This window comes from Rhinichthys klamathensis, unplaced genomic scaffold (assembly GCF_029890125.1).
Source record: "Rhinichthys klamathensis goyatoka isolate OS25496 unplaced genomic scaffold, OSU_Roscu_1.1 h1tg000386l_1, whole genome shotgun sequence".
In the NCBI taxonomy this organism is placed as follows: domain Eukaryota; kingdom Metazoa; phylum Chordata; class Actinopteri; order Cypriniformes; family Leuciscidae; genus Rhinichthys; species Rhinichthys klamathensis.
In genome coordinates this window covers 1,475,155-1,497,237 of record NW_026606890.1, presented here as the reverse complement: position 1 = coordinate 1,497,237, position 22,083 = coordinate 1,475,155, and the positions used below count along the sequence as shown (strand labels likewise).

The window sequence follows — 22,083 nt, the reverse complement described above, 5'->3', positions numbered from 1 at the left end:
ACAAAAACATAGGAAGAGCAGAAGAAAACCTCAACAAGTGCTGCATTGAAGATGAAGATTTCGGTGGACTGTCCTTGAATCATCTCCTTCACGCTCAGCCATAGTATGTAACAGTTTGCTGGAAGACCAAGAACCAGGTTGATTCCGAGAGAAGCGGTGATAAAATAGGAGGGTATAACGTAGCACGAGCTAGAATTCGCTGAGAAAATCGATTGTTTGCATGTTGAAGTGTTGGTTGCATCCCAAGTCACCATTTTTGTATTTTCTTTTTAATCTATAAGAAAGCAAAGTAAAAAGTGGAGAGATAATTTGAAAACAATATGTAAGCATAAAAAAAAAGTATAAAGAATGTTTCCTCACAAGAAGCTCTTGATACGGTAGATGTTAGTTTGACTCCAGACGATTGAAGTTGGGACTGAATGTGATTTGTTTTAAATGCAGAAGAACTGCATTACAGTGACTTATTGGAGAGTTTGAGACTTTTTTGAGCAGTTTTGCATTGATGCAATATTCAAATAATTTTTTTCTAACATGAGAAATGCACACCAGACATGCAAATGAAAGGCAATTTATTCCAACCACACTTCTATTTGTAAAGTGGAATAATTTTTTCTGTGTTGTTCACAGTAAATATAATAAATCAACAGTATAGTTGCGACAATGCAAAATATTCAGAAACAATTTGTGCACTAAAAGTGGCATTTGGGAAGTTCAAGTCATGTTTCAGAAAATTCAAAAGTGCCGGCATCAAAAATGTCTGGCCCTAAACATGGCCTCTGCACACCGGTCCAAGTTAGATACCATTAACAGAATAAGATATCACAAGCGTAAGTAAAAACAGCTCCTTTATTCATAGATGACTAGATTCTCGTAGGTCTCAATGTTGTGAAGTTTATCACTGCTAAAATCTATCATTATTTTTCTTTGTCCTGGCAGCTTTGGTGTGAACTCCACTTTGGCGGTTGCAAACTCTTTAGCGTCAACTGTTCCAACCCTGCAGGAAAAAAAAAAGTTACAATAATGCGTTTATTTAATTTTATATTTTGAATTAAAAACAGCGCAGTAATACAGTACATGCTACAAAATTAGGATGGGTCTATGTGATTGCTATGATTTTCTGAATGGTTGCAACATCGACGGATAGATAGATATACAGATAGATATAGATGTAGGACAATTTAATTGCAACATTCCTGGTTGGTCATGCATACCGGTAGTTGTAGTTTTAACTAACTATTTAGTAGCTTCTACAATTTCAAAGTAACTTTCCCAACAGTGTATTCCTTGTGTATATATATATATATATATATATATATATATATATATATATATATATATATATATATATATATATATATATATATATATATATATATATATATATATATATATATATATATGTGTTGCACTAATGCATTACCACTGAATAAATGACGCATTTGTCTCCCAAACTGGTCAAGTGATGATGAAGTATGTCTGCTGGCAGAGCGAGGGAATGTAGTTTCACACCCCAGTCCTAAGTGATCAGATGACTTACTCATGAGTGATGGGTTTCCCGTCGGTCAGGTTGGCACCATGTATAGTGAACACACAGTTCTCCAGAGGCTCCGGCAGTGGATTCTGCAGCGCTAAATCTGCCACCAGGATCTGGCCCACTTTCGGCACGCCCAGAATCTGCGGGGGAACGATTCGCCTTATTAAATCTGTGAGTCATGCATACATATTCAGATTTAATATGTCCTGGCTGTCTCAATTCAGCGAGTAACTTGAGACTCTCCTGATTCAGTCCAGCCCTTATTAGCAAATTCATCTAAATGAGCATAATCTAAGTTGCCCCTGAATGTTTGTGAAGTCCAAATGTGAACCAAAAGTTATTTCACACTGTGCTTTTTCATAAAAGATTAAGGGTTTTGGCTTTAACCACTGAGACATTAACATTAGTTTGTAGTTGTTTAATTTACTTAATAGAAAAAGTTGTTAGATGGACATTTCTATTTAGATTTGGAGATGTTTGATCCACTATGCAAGTCCATAAATGTAATAAAAATGAAAGTGGGAGTAAAACAGGAAGTAGGTCTGTGCCATGTTTGGTGGATCTTGCTTGTAAACTCCACGAGTTGAATACTGTACACCATTTTGGTGTGTATTTGGGATTTAATTGACAAAAAATAATTCTGACCAACAATATGCTAAATTTGTAAAGCCCATATACTGTAAATGTAAATTGTTAAGATCAGTATAATGAAACCATAACATTAGATTTACGTTGATGATTATTTCAGGGCTGTCCAGCAGGATGGTCTTCTTTGCTCTGTAGAAATCCCGTGTCTCTGCATCGATGAGTAAAGCCATCAGTTTGATCATCCTGTCTTGAGTAATGGCTTTACTGTAATCCGCGTACTCCAGTCGAAGAGTTACCTTTCCCCCTGAAACATAAAACGTTTTTTTTTTTAATACATATGAATACACAAAGTACAAGTTACAACTTAATGAACCAGTCTTACCCTCAGCAGAAGCTAAATTCATCTCCGTAAACTCGCCCAGTCCACAGGTTTCTCCAAGTTTACCGTTGTAGGACACCGCCTGAGCGTAAAACATGACCCGGCAGCATTTTGTGACCATAGTGTTGTTTTTGAGCTCTGCGTAAACGTCAAAGTCAGAGCCGATCTGCATATCCGGGGTCACTCTGATCTTGATGTGTAAACCTGGACCCTCTCCGGCCTGTGCCAGTCTGTTGTGATGATTCGCTTTCTCATAAACCTTTCTCTCCTCTTCAGAACCTGAACAGAATGCAGTATTTATCATGACGAGGGCGAGGGAAATTTGTTAACGTCACAATTTATTGGTACCCGACAATGCTCAGTCTTACTGCACTACTGAGACCAAGAAAAAAAAGGGAATTTTTTTCCCCCATGTTTTGTATGCTGGTTTCTCTACCACGCTTTTAACCTAGCCTCACCAAAGCCGCGTTTCCACTGAAATTACACTGAACAATTTTTTCCTGGAACCAATCCCCCCCAGACCTGTTGCTGTCTGTGTTTCGATTGCGGTCTAAAGTACCGTGAAAATTAGGCAAATTAGTCCGGTAACGTAGGACTGTGTGCGACTTCCCAGTTCCAGCTGGATTTCGTTCTCTGTATATAAGCTTAATAAAGCCTAAATCTCGACTTCGGTCCATCTGTGCTATTTTTTAAACTCAATTGTTGATTCGAATAGCAAACAACTCTTACTGCAAGCACCGCAACAGACTTTTAAAAATGGTGGTTGAAATAAAATGTTGCATCACCTCAACCAATCAGAATGTTCAATGCCCAAGTCCCACCACCGAAAGATCCTGAACATTGAAAAAGTACTATATGGTGAGCAGGGACTTTCTGAGGGGAAATATTTTACCCGGAACTTCATTTAGACCCTAGTCCCTGCAGTCGAAACTCACCGAGTACCACCCCAAAATCCCTAGTTCCTGGGGAAAGTTCCTGCGGTGGAAACGCGGCTCAAGTCTACCATTGCTAATACACCAACTAGACCAGTGCCAAACTACAACCAACTAACATACAGTAGCTTAAACCAGTATTGAAACAATTGAAGCTGTTATTTACTTTATTAGAATTCAATTCAGTAGCTTTTTGATTTGATTCAATTCAGTTGTGTTTCAACTAGACTCTGATTAATAGTTACAATTACAGTTACAGTTAAATGTTGTGTTTGCATACTTCTGAGCTACTGCTGTAAAGTTTTAAAAACAATTTTTAAATTAGAAAAGGATTTCAAATGCAATCAAAAGATGTTAAGAGTCCTTTTTTTGTTGTTGCATTCAGCCCTGTTTTTCCCCCCACCAGAACAGATGCACCCATTCTAACCAAGTTTATGGATTCCCTTTTGGGGATTGAACCTGTTGCTTACCAATCTAAATCCTTAACAATGAATGAATGAAAAACCCAGAATGTTGCCCTACCCTCTGGATACTTGTAGTTGTGTGTAATGTCCTCTCTCTCATCTCTGCCCACTGCTTTAGTGCTGATGGATTTCCCAACCTCCACAGTAGATCCTCCTATCTTAAAGACTCTTCCATCTCTCAGTTTGATGTACTCCACCACGTCTGCATTTACCTCAGCGTACAAGAACGGGACGTCGTATTGGAAAGTGAGCTCGCCCTCTTTGATTGCTCTGACAGAGGCCGGACCACAACAGAGGACACCTGACAGAAAGAGGACAACAGAATTGTAGTCCTTCTTCATCGACTGTGCTTTTTCTCTTCTATCAGTCATTGATTATTGGCTCACCATCACTCATATGCTGGGGTGTTGGGTCGCTCGCTTGCCAACCTTCATACCCGAGTGCCAGATCTGAACGTGTCATCCAGTTCTCCACCCAACTGTGGAAGTTCCTGAGCAAGGACAAGGTACCTTTTTCAAATTTGCTTTACACTCTTTAAAATAAAGGTCCCAAAATGGGGTTTTAACAGCGAAACCATAAAATAAATTTTTGGTTCCCCAAAGTACATTTCAGTGAACAGTTCTTAAAAGAACATTTGAATATTCTGAAGAACCATTTTCCACTACCTTTTGTGCAATGGAAAGTTTCCATGAATGTTAAAGGTTCTACATGGAACCACACTAATAAAGAACCTTTATTTTTTTAAGAGTGATACTTAAGTTTAATATCTAAAGAACCTTTTGTGGAATGGAAAGGTTCTATGGATGTTAAATGGAACAATATATGGCAATAAAGAACCTTAATTTTTTAAGAATGTACGACTTAACTTTATCTGGATTCATTTTGACTTCACTATACATACCATATGGAGTCGTCAGCAATGTTCTCATCAAATTCATTGTAGAAACGCTCCATTATTAAGTCGCCATTGCTGTCATGTGCTGATCCAAAGTTAGTGACGACTCTACATGGGATTCCCAGTGCTCTGGACACTGGGACACAAATAAAGCATATGACGGGGATCAGAATCTATCATAACTGAGATTGTAAATAATTGTTGGTACCTAACAGGTAGGATAATAATTGGGACAGGCATGGGCCTTTAAAAAGTAGACATGATTACTGAAAAGTGGAGGTTCTGAACCAGGGTTATTAAAAACATTTAAATGGGGCAAACATAACATTTATGTATCTAGAAATGCCCCCAACCATAATTATAATTATTCCTTTTGTTACATATTCAGAACCACGCATACAAATAAAATTAACACAAACAAACCTTTTCCATACTGTTGAAAAATACAGTACAATGATGCATCTGCTTGCTAATTGGTTAAATGGTTGTTAATAGACTTGTGATAATTTTTGCAGAAGTTAATGAATCACCTGTGCAGGCAACAGCTGCGAACACCCAGCACTGTCCGTAACGCACCGCTTCACAGCCGTTGTTACTCCACTGCCGGAGGATGGAGCAGCTGTCCTTCCAGACGGTGGGCTTTACCCCGTCCTCATAGTCACCTGACCACCTACCCTCCAGAACTCCTTTATCTCCTCGACTGTTGATCTGAACAATACAAGACAACACATGGCAGGGAGTTTTGCGCTTTAAGATAGGAGGAAAACTTGACGTTTAGCTTCTAATCTAAATTTCCATTAAGCAAAACAATCAAATTCTGCTTATTTTAAGACTTAAACAACATAATGTAGTCTAGTAGTATATAATAATTGTATTCTTGTAAGCATTGGATTATTATATACTACTAGACTACATTAGCTAAACGCAGAGGTGGAAGTAACGAATTACAACTACTCACGTTACTGTAATTAAGTAGTTTTTTCGTGTACTTGTACTTTTATGAGTATATTTTTAAGTCTGTAATTTTCCTTGTACTTAAGTACAAATTAAGTTAAGTAATGTACTTCGCTACTTTAAAAATCACATTCGTTACTAAGTACTTGTACAATTTGAATTAAATAAATTTTCAAATCTTTGACCAGCATTTCGGTATCCAATAGAAATAACTGATCGTGGGCGGGCCAATAAAAACCCTTGTATTTGGACCGGGAAAAAAGCCCGGTTTCTGGAGAGCTATTCGTCCTCGCACGTCCTTGACTGTGAAGGTGTATTTTAGTGTTATCAAAGAACTTTGGCGTTATGGACATGGAGATTCGAGACGCTGAATTCATTGAAAATTCCGAAGAAATACCGGATGACGAGTGCCCTTGGGCGCACAAATGCAATGCAAACTTTGTTTGCCATCTGCAGTGATTTCGGGTTACAAGACTTCAGCCTCTAATCTCAAAAAACACATTATGGTACGAAGACTTATAACTATATTTATGTGATAGTTGTTTTCGTTTTTAATGTTGGGTAGATCTCACGATAATTTGACTAAAAACATCACTTGAAACATGAGCTTCAGCGTTACCAGGTGACGAGCACATAGAGCGTAAAAAAATATTTAGCATTGTAAAGTGGCTTTATGTCATTGTCAACAAATTGTTTTATTCATATTGAATCTGTGTTTTAAACTTATAATAAACGGTAGGCTATAATAATGACTCTTTCATAAAAACAGTCTCTTGCCGCGACCCACTGGCGTAACAGTGTAACTGCACTGTTTGACAGCCTGTCTAGATTGCGCATGTGTCAGTGCTAAATGCTGATAACTTTTGAAATATTAGTAGGGTACTTTTGGAAAGCTTTCTTGTCCAGTCAGATTTTTTTAAATGTAAAAAAACAAAAAAGAAAATTTTATAAATAAAATAACCCAACAAGCTCATTTATGTTGCATTATAATTCATTAATAATAATATTAGACCATTTTTATAACTTGATTCCCATAAAAATTATATGAAGAAATAATATGAAATAATATATAATTTCCTTTATATACTTCCTCTGTTATATTTTCAGTTGTTGGTTTGCAGTGAAAAGTTTATACTGTTTATACATGTTTAAAATTAATTTAACATTCTTTAAACAGACAAAATTCCTGTACTACATGTTTATTCGTATAAAACACAAATTGCCTGTGTTTAAACCATTCATATTTCTGATTTGATTTAATGGATTTGATGTTTATTCAATAAATATCACAGGCTAAAAAGTAATTAGTACTTGAGTAGTTTTTGAGAGGGGTACTTTGTACTTTTACTTAAGTACATTTTTAACACCAGTACTTTTACTTGTAATTGAGTATTTTTTTAGCAACTACTTGTACTTGTACTCGAGTACAAATTTTCAGTACTCTTTCCACCTCTGGCTAAACGTCACGTTTTCGATTGTAACTGAATAGCAGTTGAGCTGGTGATAATCAAGCAGAACACTTTAAACTATAGTTCAGTTAGTACAGTAACTTCAGTAATGTTTGAGGGCCGTTACTAACCATGGCACTGAGGACTCGAGTCACGTACACAGGGTTCTTTCTCTCAGAACAATCCAGAACTGCATCACTTATGTAATTTGGACTTTCATTCAAAATCTTCAGACAGATATCCAGTATGCCAGACTCGAACTGTGGAAACAGAAGCCAAACATGTCATTGAATTGTAAATTATTTGTGCACTAATACCATCTCAATGCTTTATTGGCTGCTTCTGCCACTAAAAATGATTGTATTAAAGGAAGTTGAATTAAGGGTAGCTGCCACAGTAAAGCAGTCATAGAGATATTGCGAAAAGCAGAACCTGTCCAAAAGACCACGGTAGGGCCGTGATACGCTTGGGTATCCCACGGTAGATCAGCCCGTCCTGAGAGAGGACGTATTCCTCCCTCTCTGCTTCACTCGCCAGATATACTGAGTCCTCTGAAACGGCCAACACAGATTGGCAATATTAATTTGAACTTGTTTATTGTCAGATTTTATCCAAAGTGACTTACAACTAATGTGAAATGTGAACGCAAGCAATATTAGCAGTGTCTTGACATTACGATTTGACTTAAAAAAATTATAATTTGGATTTGCCTAATGTAACCTAATTTAAGGAAGATGAGTTAAAAAAATATCAAGTAATACTTTCCATCACGTATGTTTTTTTTTGTTTTTGTTTTTTTACAAAATAAGAATGAAGATTTATATATATATGTATTCTCTTTAATGCATGTATAAAAATGAAAGCAGTCAAATGTCATAAGTAATTTACCTTATAATCTGTAAAACAGTAGAAAAAAAGTGTTAATCAGTAAAATCAGAAAAATCAGTTTTAGCCATGTCTTCAGGATCATTCATAAATGTCAAAATGGGCTGAGGATTGAACAAATAGCTGTAATCTGGCTCACAGGAAGAAAGGAATCATGTCTTTATGGCAGTTTTAACCCTTGCTTTGTACTAATACCATTGAAGGTATATGCGCTGTTTAGACGACAAAAAAAAAAAAAAAAAAAGATTTTTGAAAGCCAAAGATTAGTCATTTTCATTGTGTGCCCCTGCTTAATTACTGTATGTGCTCATCATCAGTATTGATCACTCATGATAAAACAGCTTACTTCTGCACCAGGGGTTAAAGAGCAGGACAAAATCTCCCAGGCCAACTCCTTCTCCCTGATCCAGGATCAGCTTATAGACTCCAATAGGGGCGTTTGGGTGTGAGCACACGGTCAGAGAGACTGTGCTGTCGGACGCTGTCTCTGCAGTGGCACTCCAGCATGATCTGGAGAAGAATTTACTAAGGCTGAATTTGGCTTTGGTCTGTGCTTCTACTGAGGGTATCGGACCTGAAATCAAACAGAAAGACATGAATGGATAAACTCAATTACTTTTAAATGTGACATGAAGCCTTTACATCATGTTTCTAATTATATACTAGCGATCTGATGACTGTGTGTGCAGCATAACTGTCATGCCTTTCAGCACTGTAAATCCTCTAAATACAGGAGTAAACTTCACTGGCATGGGACGCCCCGTAATAAAACCAGCCCTGATTTATTGTAAGTGTTTTAATAAAATCATTAGCACTGAAAGTGAAACAAGCCTCAATGCTCTTCATGACGTTCCTGGTTTAATTGTGAATGATTTATTAGTGCATAGGGAAAAAAATGATCAAATAATTACTTTTTCAGCCAATGTCTCCAAGCTAGACCTCAGTGGTGGATGCTTATTGTGATGATCTATCTAGAAGTGTTTTTTTATACTAATATCTGCTTTTTTACATATTACTGTGCATTCACACTGACAGCATTTTAATTGTGTTTGGTCACCAAGTTATTTTTGCTAGTAGGTGTTAGACTACCAAAGAAATACAGTTTGCTCGTAGATGTCATTTTTTTCTATTGATAGCCATTCAAAAATATGTGCATTTTGAAAAAAAAACGTCATTTAAAATCACAAATATTTAATATATTTTAATTAGTAGATGTAAATGTCACGTTTATATATATATATATATATACCGGTATATATATTGTCTCTCTGTGTGTTTATATATTTAATTACAGCATCTGCCAGTTAAACTCTGACCCTTGTCAGCTACAGTTTCCAGGCTTCACTTTCATTTGAGCTTCACTTTCTGCTCTGCCATTGGTTGCTGCTGCTTGCCTAAAATTTAAAGTCTGCTCAACTTTGTTGCATTGGCAGTGGTTGCTGATGCTAGGCTTTGGTGCCTAATGGTTCAGATATGCATGTTTGTTGTAAAGTCTGAATAGGATGGAAGTGATCGAGGAACCTGTTTGGGCGATGAAATTGATATCGGCCCCATTTTGAAAGTGAGATCCCGGTTTTAGGTGTAGAGTGATGTTGAACGGCTGTCCTCTCCTCGCGATCAGTCTGTCCACACCGTTCAGAAGTGTGTGGTGATCCGTGTTGTTCTCCTCACACGCCAGATCAATGCGTTCAATCTCCACGACTGTGAAGGGAGGAAATAGAAAACTTGCAGTCATTGAATCTTTAAAAAAATGCCTTTGTGCAAATATTAATAATATTAATTTGGGTTTGTCATTTTCAGTGACGAAGCACATGCACAACATGCTGCCATTTAAGCATTTCTATTTTTAGCACATGACCCATAGATTCTTGACTAGCATTTGAGGAATCAGAATAAATGGGTCTGCATGCTTTGCAATGGACAGGAACATTAGCACAGCTAGAAACTGATGCAAAAGCATCGTCACGCTTTAGCACTCTGAGCCATGAAGATATGTCGACATTTTAAACAGATAAACACCTCAGTCACGAGTGATCGCACAAGGTCACCAATACTGATTGTTGTAGAAGAAAAGTATAGAGGATTAAGTATATTTTCAACCTGAGACAAACATGTTTAAGGTATTGCAATGCAATTATCTGTTCGATTGACACGTGAATACATCTTCAGATAACCGCTGTGGATGATCTTTACATTGCAACCAAATGTACATTGACCATGCTTTCGCAGTTCCCGTTAAGACACATTTTGCAAACGATTTCTCATGCATTTTCCCAATAAGTATCCAAATGTGACCCTGGACTACAAAACCAGTCATATGGGTACATTTTTTTAAATTGAGGTTTATACATCATCTGAAAGCTGAAAAAAATAAGCTTTCCATTTATTTATGGTTTGTTATGATAGGACAACATTTGGCCGAGATACAACTATTTGAAAATCTGGAATCTGAGGATGCAAAAATAAACTAAACATTGAGAAAATCGCCTTTAAAGTCGTCCATTTATGTTCGCGATTGTGCTGCGTTCACTCACAAAAATAAATGTTTTATAAATTTACTGTAGGAAATTTACAAAATATCTTCATGGAACATGATCTTTACTTAATATCCCAATGATTTTTGTCATAAAAGAAAAATCAATAATTTTGACCCATACAATGTATTATTGGCTATCGCCACAAATATACCCGTGTGACTGGTTTTGTGGTCCAGGGTCACAAATGTACCACAAAAACGTGCTGTATTTGCTTCAAATGCTACCATGAAGTTGATCCTACCTTTGTCCATGGTCCCAGCGGTAATGCTTGGCCTGCGCGCGGCGTGTGACTCCGTGTTGGGTGACTTCAGCTGGTGTTGGGGTCACTGGAGAGATATTTCGGGCGGTGTGTCCTAATGTTACGGTGGTGTCAGAGGACGTAGACATTGAACCCCTGCTGTTATTTATGACAGTTCCTATCTTCTACAAAAGACTGATGGCATTAAATCACATTACAGCATGTCATGTTATATGAGTCTATTTCTGACGAACAGTCTCTGTGGGGGTCATAGAGGCACATTAATTATGATCTATCTATGTTCACCCGTGTACATGTCTGCTTACAACTGTAAAGCTGTAAATCAGAGAGTCTCTTTCATTCATTTGAAGATGTGGTCTGTTTTAGATCTGACAGAAGTTTCCCTCAAGGTGTTTCTTGCTGTGTTGTGTCTGTGTTACAGTAGGTGTACTAAAGATCACGTATTATGCCCTTTACAAAGTCTTGATGTTGTTTTTTGGCTCTACTAGAACAGGTTTTCATACTTGAATGTTGTTTTTTTTCCCCATATTCTCCATTGTTGCGTCTCCTCTCTTCCCAGTCTGTCAGTAACGCTCTGTTTACTTCCTGTCTCTATGAAGCCCCTCCTTCTGAAAAGCACACTGTGCTCTGATTGGTCGGCTGGACCGGTGTGTTGTGATTGGTCAACCGCTTCAAGTGTGTTTGGGAAATGTCCCGCCCCTTTCCATAACCGCCAGTTTCAACACACTACTAACTACTCAACCAGGCCCCGCCCCTTTATTCTGCGTATGAATTATTTAAATGAGGAATATTGTGACGTGTTCGTTCCCGAAAGAAACTCAAGACTACAATGGAGGCGTTTCAGGGAGTTCAGAAACACTGACACTGATATAGAGAATAACTTTGCCACTTTGCAGAGCTTTTTCAAGCTCAAACAGCAAAATTACACACTAAAGAAAGTTGGAAAAATAATGTATAATGCTAATAGGACCTCTTAAGTCACAAAGAATAAACGTTTTAAACTAAAGACTACTTGCACTACTTCCTCTTGCTAGTGCTGTAGAAGGCACATTTGCATCAGATCTGCATTAGGTTGATTAGTTCATATTTTTTGTAATTTAGAATGTAGAACGTCTTACAATTCTTTTCATTATGTAAGAGGCCGCTTGGATAAGAGGATGTTTACTAGAACTTTATTTACATATATTAATTTATTCATTCACTAGACTGTGTTCAAAGCAATCCGTTTAGTGCTGGAAGTCACTGGAAATAACACTGGATTGTATGGCTACTGTCTGTCTGTTTATCTGACTGTCTATCGAAAGCAAGACACAATACAGAAAATTATAATTACCTTCTTTTATTTATCATAAATCTTTTAAATAATAAAATACAGTTTTCTCTCTCCAGTGAGGTACTGACATCCTGCATATTACAGTACACAACATGAACATAAAACCCTTAGACAGTCCAAATTAATTTTCAAAACAAATTTTCAAGCAATTGTTTTCATTATGTATGTATTTTCAAAATTCCCTGAACCCCACAAACTTTACAGGGGTTTTGAGCTGGTTAAATGTACAAAGCACAGCATTTCAGTGGTATAGCAGGAAGTTTGATGATCATGACACATAGAATATTTGGCTATAAATTCATATTCTGGTTAATGTAATATTAAACATTGCATTTTCTTGTGCAATATGATTTTTAAATACATTTTTATTTACAGTTCATCAAGAAATTGTCTCATGCTAAATTATGGCCAAGCCTAAACAGAATGTTTCTGTTCTTTTTCCAGAACTGCAACAGGAAAATGTCCATGTAGTTCCTCATATGTGCCTTTTCTGATGATGATGATGATGATGAAGTAAACAAATGGTCCTCCAAAAAGGTCTGGTCACTCATCTTGCTTTTTGCTTCTTTCTTACTGCAATTCTTTCAAAATATGAACTGATATCTTTTCTGGTCTGTTCTGCATCAGGTGTTTCCAAACTGTAACATCTGACCTCTTGACTTCACTGGTTAGAGCGTCACATGACCTGATCTGACATCAGTAAACTACAAGATACAAGCAGAAATTTTGCATCATTAGTATAATTCAGAAATTGCATGATGTTGATAATATCTTAATTTCTATATTTAAATATAGTCACATTAAACCCATTAGAGCTGTGCGATAATATAGTTTACATTTTGCGATGATAGAAGATTTGAGATTTGAAATATATCGCTTTATCTAAGTACTTTATGTTATTTGTATCTGTATTAAAACTTACCTCTATCACAGCTAAACTTCTGTTGATGCTTTGGATCGAATCGGCTCTTGAAACTGACACTGAGGTAATCACAGAATAACATCATTAACATAAAATATGAACTTATTTTCCTCTTGAAATATCAGTTAAACTCTCCAAATCCTTTTTTGTTGTTGTTGTTGTTGTTGTTGTTTTTTATGCGATCTAATCACCACCCAAATCAAATAAAACCATGTGACTGTCTACAAAGGCAGCAAATGAGCGCTCACAATTGATTTTAACATTTACATTTATGCATTTGGCAGACACTTTTATCCAAAGGTACTTACATTGCATTAAAGGTACGCATTTTATTGCTTCATGCATTATCTGGGAATCGAACCCTTGACTTTGGTGTTGCAAGCAATATGGTGTACTGTTTCAGCCATAGGAAAGTCATATGTTAAAATATGCAAATGAGGCATTATATAATTAAATATACACTAATTTGCATACAATTCCAGAACAGAAATCTGAACACATTTTTGAATTAGTCATATAAGAGTAATTCATATTAGAGTCAGAGGGGTGTAATTTACTGAGGGGATTTTGGAGTATTGCAGTACACGAGATCCAGGGGGCGGAGTTGGATCCAGATCTAAGGGATGGAGATGGGTAGGATTAGGTATATGTAAGGTGGGAGGATTTGGATCTGGATCCAACTCCTCCCCCTGGATTTTGTGTTCTGCAGTTAGGACCATCTCCTTTTTTCACTCCATAAATCAGAAAATACTGTCAACAGCCAGGAAAAAAAACGATGTTTTTAGAAATAACGTTGTATAAAATCAGGCGAATGATATATGAACAAACCCCTCAGTAATAACATTCAACATATAGATGGGAATAAAACTGTAAAGTTTGGTGTATATAAGTGCTGCTGAAGTGGAGTTGAAAAAACTTTTAAGTTTGTACACATAAGTGTTAACACTGTTAAAGGGATACTCCACTTTTTTTGGAAATAGGCTCATTTTACAACTCCCCCAGAGTTAAACTGTTGAGTTTTACCGTTTTTGAATCCATTCAGCCGATCTCCGGTTCTGGCGGTACCACTTTTAGCATAGCTTAGCATACATCATTGAAGTGGACAAGACCATTAGCATTTCTCAAAAAAAAATGACCAAAGAGTTTTGATATTTTTCCTATTTAAAACTTGACTCTTCTGTAGTTACATCGTGCACTAAGACCAACGGAAAATGTACAGTTGCGATTTTCTAGGCTGATATGGCTAGGAACTATACTCTCATTCCTGCGTAATAATCAAGAAACTTCAATGCCGTACCATGAGAGCAGCAGGCGTAATGATATGACGCAGCGCCTGAAAATAGTTCCGTTGTGTTGACGGAAGGTGGCCTATTTTCAGGCGCTGCGTCATATCATTACGCCTGCTGCTCTCATGGTACGGCATTGAAGTTTCTTGATTATTACGCAGGAATGAGAGTATAGTTCCTAGCCATATCAGCCTAGAAAATCACAACTGTACATTTTCCGTCGGTCTTAGTGCACGATGTAACTACAGAAGAGTCAAGTTTTAAATAGGAAAAATATCAAAACTCTTTGGTCATTTTTTTTTGAGAAATGCTAATGGTCTTGTCCACTTCAATGATGTATGCTAAGCTATGCTAAAAGTGGTACCGCCAGAACCGGAGATCGGCTGAATGGATTCAAAAACGGTAAAACTCAACAGTTTCACTCTGGGGGCGTTGTAAAATGAGCCTATTTCCAAAAAAAGTGGAGTATCCCTTTAACTGTAATTGAAATCTACAGACGCAAAAAGATGTAGTTCAAGAAAAAAACATTTACAACTTTATTTTGGATATTTTCTGTCCATTTGTCTGAAATAATTAGCTCACAATTGACCAATGCATAAAAAAAAAAAAAATCTTTATATGTTTTCTACAATCTTCTAGGACAGGTCAGCATCATTTTGCCTAATAATGTCGTCTAGGTAGGCAGCTCACTGAGTTTTGGAAAAGAGGTGATTTGCATTGATGTCTCAACCTTGAGAGGGCCGTGAGCATCTGTTTGTGGACTGATCTTCTTTCTGGACAGGGTAGGTGAGCTGTAGTGAAGAGCACGAGCAGGAGACGACGGAGGAGCTGAAGGTCTGGAGTGAACCAGTGACGACACAGACGCTCTTCTTCCTGTGGGGCAATTATGATCCGCGCAGCTAAATAAACCTGCGTTCTCCGCATTGGAGTCTATGAAGAATGGATGGAGAGAGAGATTTTCATATTATTAAGCCCTTACCCTTAATATACAGACACTTGCATTTTTTTTCCTGTAATAGTAAGTAGATGTTTTTGCTCTGATACCGTATTTTCCTCTGAAAACGCTTGGGGACATGGAGCCCCGCCCAGACGAGGATGATGAGTGGCTGCCGGCGGTTGACGTGCTGCTGCCAGAGCCAATCGAATCAGGCCGTGGCAGAGACACGCCCCTTTGAAGGCTGGACACCAAGGGATTGGGAGTTTTCAGAATTCCTACAACTTCTGTCAAGTCACAGAAAGTTCAGGTAATCAGCGAATAGGTGTTTTACTTTATTAAGTCAAATAAGTACAGTATTTTTTTTCAGCGGCGTAGCAACTATTATTGAGAGCTGCAGTGATGTATGTTTGAATTCAGCATCACCCTTGTTCCCTCAACAAAAACTCAAGAGGATTTTTCCATTGGCTTGAGAAGCAAAATGAATAAAGATATTAAGTCTTATTTTCTGAAAATAATTATCAAAATTAAGTGAGTTTATGCTTAAAACTATTTTAAAAAATCTGCCAGTGGGATCAGAAAAATAAACTTAATTTAAAGGAAAAACAAGTTTATTTTTCTTTCCACACTGGCAGACATTTGTTCTTTTTTTAAGCGTGGAGTCACTATGTTTACTATGATATATTTCTCAAAAAACAAGACTTAATATCTTAAGTCATTTTGCTTCTCAAGTAAATTTGTCTTGATTTAAGAAGGTTTAGATATTTGTACGGGAATTAGTTACATTGTAATTATCAGGTGCAGCGTGGGTCATGAATATTAGAGTTTGTGCGCTCAGACTCTGACTAAACTAAATAAAACTGAGGAAAGATATTTTGATAAAACTGCATTTTGTTCATAGCTGTTGCAATAGTGTTTTAATCCTAATTGTGGGATTTTAAAAGGATAAATATACTAGAATAACTAATTTCAGGATAGTTTTGTCCACCCTCTTTTTCAAACCATGCCCTTGAGTTTATTACTATGAGAGTTATGCATCAAAGAGATTCAACCGTCAGCTTGTGATTGGCTGATAAATACCTCTTCCTGTAACATCACCGTTCACGGCGTGATTGTTAACGGCTGCATTTCTGGGCTGAAAGTTTATAAAAGGTTTCCAACTCATTCCCATGAACAACCTCTCTTGTCGTCTCTGCTCTGAAACACAAATATCAACAAAGTTCTGTGGATCTTACAAGGACATGCAAGCACAGACAACTTGTACAGTAACCTCTAAGTAAACATTTAAAGTTGCTAGACTTTGTCTCTAAATGACTCATTTACATTATTTACCATATATTGTATTGTGTTGTGCTCTGACCTCTGCTCTTCAGCGCTTGTTCCCACAGTATGTGTTCCAGGTCTCTGGTCCAGGCCTCCTTGACGTCCTGTGTCTCTGCCTGTAGGATGTAGGTGTCCTGGGATCGTCTCCTCCTGAACCAGATCTCGAAACTCCGGCCACTCACACCGCAGGAGTGGGTCATTCCAATCTCACAGGTCTACAGAGAAACATTAAACAAGCTTAAATTTTAATCATAGGAGACATGGATCAAATCGTGCAAATGAAACAAACGCTGATTGTATTTACTAATACCTTTATTTGAAAATAGAAAATGAGTGTTAACTCATGTTTTCTGAGTGGGTTTGATTTCCAGGAAATACGCATTCCTTCCTGCATTTATTTAATATAGTAAATACAGTAAAACAATAATATTGTCAAATAATACAATTTAAAATAACTGAATTCTGTTTTAATGATTTCTGCTGCTCAAGAATTTTTCTTTATGAACATCAATGTTGAAAACCGTTTTAATTGCTTAATTTTAAACTGCTTTATATTCACATTTTTATTGAGGATTCATTCATGACTAGAAAGTTCAAAAGAACAGCATTTATTTGAAATAAAAATGTTTTGTGACATTATAAATGTCTTTACGTTCACTTTTGATTAATTGAATGTGTCTTTGCTACATAAAAGTATTACCGTAGTGTAGCTGTTAGTTGCTTTGAATATAATCAAATGTAAAGTTTTGTAAGTTTCATGCTAGAAAAACAACAACCTGAATATGACCACAGCAAATCATTGCGTATTGATGCTAAGAGTTCAGTTTGTTTCACAAAGGTAAAAACGGACCACATAAAATATGAATATTACCATACACATACCTTGATAGACAGTTTGTAAACATAAACATCATCTCCACGGTCATTTTTTTTGGTCTTGGTGAAGAGAATGACGTCTTGGAAGAGAAACACTCGCCGGAGGGAACGTTTCTTGCGGAAAATTACCCAGAACTCATCCTGGCGAATCAGTTGGCCCTGCTCGTTCAGGTTCAGCTGAAAAAATAGAATGACAAAATCATGATTGCAACTTACATATTATGGAAAAACTGTTTCAGGTGTGGGAAAAAAAGACCAATATTTTTTGTTCAATATTTTTTTTAATATATTTAGTCATAATTACGGTGGCAGAGAGAGCTCAATTAAGAAAAAATCGTAATCAGTTTGACAACACGTGCTGTAAATATTGTTTCTGTATTTGGTTGAGTTGTGAGTATTTGCTGCACGTTTCTGTATTTGGTTGCGTTGTGAGTATTTGCAGCACGTTTCTGTATTTGGTTGCGTTGTGAGTATTTGTAGCATGTTTCTGTATTTGGTTGCGTTGTGAGTATTTGTAGCATGTTACTATATTTGGTTGCGTCGTAAGTATTTGCTGCATGTTTCTGTATTTGTTTACATTGTGAGTATTTGTAGCATGTTACTGTATTTGGTTGCGTTGTGAGTATTTGTAGCATGTTACTGTATTTGGTTGCGTTGTGAGTATTTGCAGCACGTTTCTGTATTTGGTTGAGTTGTGAGTATTTGCAGCATGTTTCTGTATTTGGTTGCATTGTGAGTATTTGCAGCATGTTTCTGTATTTGGTTGAGTTGTGAGTATTTGCAGCATGTATCTGTATTTGGTTGAGTTGTGAGTATTTGTAGCATGTTACTGTATTTGGTTGCGTTGTGAGTATTTGTAGCATGTTTCTGTATTTGGTTGCGTCGTAAGTATTTGCAGCACGTTTCTGTATTTGGTTACAATGTGAGTATTTGTAGCATGTTACTGTATTTGGTTGCGTTGTGAGTATTTGCAGCATGTTTCTGTATTTGGTTGCGTCGTAAGTATTTGCTGCACGTTTCTGTATTTGGTTACATTGTGAGTATTTGTAGCATGTTACTGTATTTGGTTGCGTTGTGAGTATTTGTAGCATGTTACTGTATTTGGTTGCGTTGTGAGTATTTGTAGCATGTTACTGTATTTGGTTGCGTCGTAAGTATTTGCTGCACGTTTCTGTATTTGGTTACATTGTGAGTATTTGTAGCATGTTACTGTATTTGGTTGCGTTGTGAGTATTTGTAGCATGTTACTGTATTTGGTTGAGTTGTGAGTATTTGCAGCATGTATCTGTATTTGGTTGAGTTGTGAGTATTTGTAGCATGTTACTGTATTTGGTTGCGTTGTGAGTATTTGTAGCATGTTTCTGTATTTGGTTGAGTTGTGAGTATTTGCAGCATGTTTCTGTATTTGGTTGAGTTGTGAGTATTTGCAGCATGTATCTGTATTTGGTTGAGTTGTGAGTATTTGTAGCATGTTACTGTATTTGGTTGCGTTGTGAGTATTTGTAGCATGTTTCTGTATTTGGTTGCGTCGTAAGTATTTGCAGCACGTTTCTGTATTTGGTTACAATGTGAGTATTTGTAGCATGTTACTGTATTTGGTTGCGTTGTGAGTATTTGCAGCATGTTTCTGTATTTGGTTGCGTCGTAAGTATTTGCTGCACGTTTCTGTATTTGGTTACATTGTGAGTATTTGTAGCATGTTACTGTATTTGGTTGCGTTGTGAGTATTTGTAGCATGTTACTGTATTTGGTTGCGTTGTGAGTATTTGTAGCATGTTACTGTATTTGGTTGCGTCGTAAGTATTTGCTGCACGTTTCTGTATTTGGTTACATTGTGAGTATTTGTAGCATGTTACTGTATTTGGTTGCGTTGTGAGTATTTGTAGCATGTTACTGTATTTGGTTGCGTTGTGAGTATTTGCAGCATGTATCTGTATTTGGTTGAGTTGTGAGTATTTGTAGCATGTTACTGTATTTGGTTGCGTTGTGAGTATTTGTAGCATGTTTCTGTATTTGGTTGCGTCGTAAGTATTTGCAGCACGTTTCTGTATTTGGTTACAATGTGAGTATTTGTAGCATGTTACTGTATTTGGTTGCGTTGTGAGTATTTGCAGCATGTTTCTGTATTTGGTTGCGTCGTAAGTATTTGCAGCACGTTTCTGTATTTGGTTACAATGTGAGTATTTGTAGCATGTTACTGTATTTGGTTGCGTTGTGAGTATTTGCAGCATGTTTCTGTATTTGGTTGCGTCGTAAGTATTTGCAGCACGTTTCTGTATTTGGTTACAATGTGAGTATTTGTAGCATGTTACTGTATTTGGTTGCGTTGTGAGTATTTGCAGCATGTTTCTGTATTTGGTTGCGTCGTAAGTATTTGCTGCATGTTTCTGTATTTGGTTACATTGTGAGTATTTGTAGCATGTTACTGTATTTGGTTGCGTTGTGAGTATTTGTAGCATGTTACTGTATTTGGTTGCGTTGTGAGTATTTGTAGCATGTTACTGTATTTGGTTGCGTCGTAAGTATTTGCTGCACGTTTCTGTATTTGGTTACATTGTGAGTATTTGTAGCATGTTACTGTATTTGGTTGCGTTGTGAGTATTTGTAGCATGTTTCTGTATTTGGTTGAGTTGTGAGTATTTGCAGCATGTATCTGTATTTGGTTGCGTTGTGAGTATTTGTAGCATGTTTCTGTATTTGGTTGCGTCGTAAGTATTTGCAGCACGTTTCTGTATTTGGTTACAATGTGAGTATTTGTAGCATGTTACTGTATTTGGTTGCGTTGTGAGTATTTGCAGCATGTTTCTGTATTTGGTTGCGTCGTAAGTATTTGCTGCACGTTTCTGTATTTGGTTACATTGTGAGTATTTGTAGCATGTTACTGTATTTGGTTGCGTTGTGAGTATTTGTAGCATGTTACTGTATTTGGTTGCGTTGTGAGTATTTGTAGCATGTTACTGTATTTGGTTGCGTCGTAAGTATTTGCTGCACGTTTCTGTATTTGGTTACATTGTGAGTATTTGTAGCATGTTACTGTATTTGGTTGCGTTGTGAGTATTTGTAGCATGTTACTGTATTTGGTTGAGTTGTGAGTATTTGCAGCATGTATCTGTATTTGGTTGAGTTGTGAGTATTTGTAGCATGTTACTGTATTTGGTTGCGTTGTGAGTATTTGTAGCATGTTTCTGTATTTGGTTGAGTTGTGAGTATTTGCAGCATGTTTCTGTATTTGGTTGAGTTGTGAGTATTTGCAGCATGTATCTGTATTTGGTTGAGTTGTGAGTATTTGTAGCATGTTACTGTATTTGGTTGCGTTGTGAGTATTTGTAGCATGTTTCTGTATTTGGTTGCGTCGTAAGTATTTGCAGCACGTTTCTGTATTTGGTTACAATGTGAGTATTTGTAGCATGTTACTGTATTTGGTTGCGTTGTGAGTATTTGCAGCATGTTTCTGTATTTGGTTGCGTCGTAAGTATTTGCTGCACGTTTCTGTATTTGGTTACATTGTGAGTATTTGTAGCATGTTACTGTATTTGGTTGCGTTGTGAGTATTTGTAGCATGTTACTGTATTTGGTTGCGTTGTGAGTATTTGTAGCATGTTACTGTATTTGGTTGCGTCGTAAGTATTTGCTGCACGTTTCTGTATTTGGTTACATTGTGAGTATTTGTAGCATGTTACTGTATTTGGTTGCGTTGTGAGTATTTGTAGCATGTTACTGTATTTGGTTGCGTTGTGAGTATTTGCAGCACGTTTCTTTATTTGGTTGCGTTGTGAGTATTTGTAGCATGTTACTGTATTTGGTCGCGTTGTGAGTATTTGCAGCACGTTTCTGTATTTGGTTGCGTTGTGAGTATTTGCAGCATGTATTTGTATTTGGTTGAGTTGTGAGTATTTGCAGCATGTTTCTGTATTTGGTTGCATTGTGAGTATTTGCAGCATGTTACTGTATTTGGTTGAGTTGTGAGTATTTGCAGCATGTTTCTGTATTTGGTTGAGTTGTGAGTATTTGCAGCATGTTTCTGTAATTGGTTGCATTGTGAGTATTTGCAGCATGTTTCTGTATTTGGTTGCGTTGTGAGTATTTGCTGCACGTTTCTGTATATGGTTACAATGTGAGTTTTTGTACGTTTCTGTATTTTGTTGCGTTGTGAGTATTTGTAGCATGTTACTGTATTTGGTTGAGTTGTGAGTATTTTTAGCATGTTTCTGTATTTGGTTGCGTTGTGAGTATTTGCAGCACGTTTCTGTATTTGGTTGCGTTGTGAGTATTTTTAGCATGTTACTGTATTCGGTTGCGTTGTGAGTATTTGCAGCATGATTCTGTATTTGGTTGCGTTGTGAGTATTTGTAGCATGTTACTGTATTTGGTTGAGTTGTGAGTATTTTTAGCATGTTACTGTATTTGGTTGCGTTGTGAGTATTTGCAGCACGTTTCTGTATTTGGTTGCGTTGTGAGTATTTTTAGCATGTTACTGTATTTGGTTGCGTTGTGAGTATTTGCAGCATGATTCTGTATTTGGTTGCGTTGTGAG

The 22,083-nt window shown here is 36.9% G+C and overlaps 2 protein-coding genes across 2 annotated transcripts in view; both read right to left on the bottom strand.

The window, feature by feature from the left end:
* Positions 1-827: 827 nt before the first annotated feature.
* tgm2a (transglutaminase 2, C polypeptide A) lies at positions 828-10,984 on the bottom strand. The gene is made up of 13 exons (XM_056234013.1): positions 10,858-10,984; positions 9,601-9,780; positions 8,426-8,653; positions 7,627-7,745; positions 7,326-7,454; positions 5,323-5,500; positions 4,799-4,928; positions 4,284-4,387; positions 3,956-4,198; positions 2,505-2,780; positions 2,266-2,426; positions 1,538-1,674; positions 828-994 (listed from the first exon to the last, which is right to left on the bottom strand). Exons 1-13 carry the CDS (start codon positions 10,865-10,867, stop codon positions 847-849), a joined length of 2,043 nt encoding a protein of 680 aa, XP_056089988.1. The 5' UTR covers positions 10,868-10,984; the 3' UTR covers positions 828-846.
* Positions 10,985-12,764: 1,780 nt separating this feature from the next.
* Positions 12,765-22,083, bottom strand: part of si:dkey-65j6.2 (pleckstrin homology domain-containing family G member 4B) — a 38,059-nt gene continuing 28,740 nt past the window's right edge. The window contains exons 19-25 of the mRNA XM_056234016.1: positions 17,556-17,726; positions 16,711-16,888; positions 16,431-16,547; positions 15,461-15,637; positions 15,147-15,346; positions 13,131-13,189; positions 12,765-12,912 (exon numbers count right to left, since the gene is read on the bottom strand). Of these exons, the coding sequence (XP_056089991.1) occupies positions 13,142-13,189; positions 15,147-15,346; positions 15,461-15,637; positions 16,431-16,547; positions 16,711-16,888; positions 17,556-17,726 (891 nt within the window). The 3' untranslated portion in view covers positions 12,765-12,912; positions 13,131-13,141. The remainder of the gene's footprint in view (positions 12,913-13,130; positions 13,190-15,146; positions 15,347-15,460; positions 15,638-16,430; positions 16,548-16,710; positions 16,889-17,555; positions 17,727-22,083) is intronic.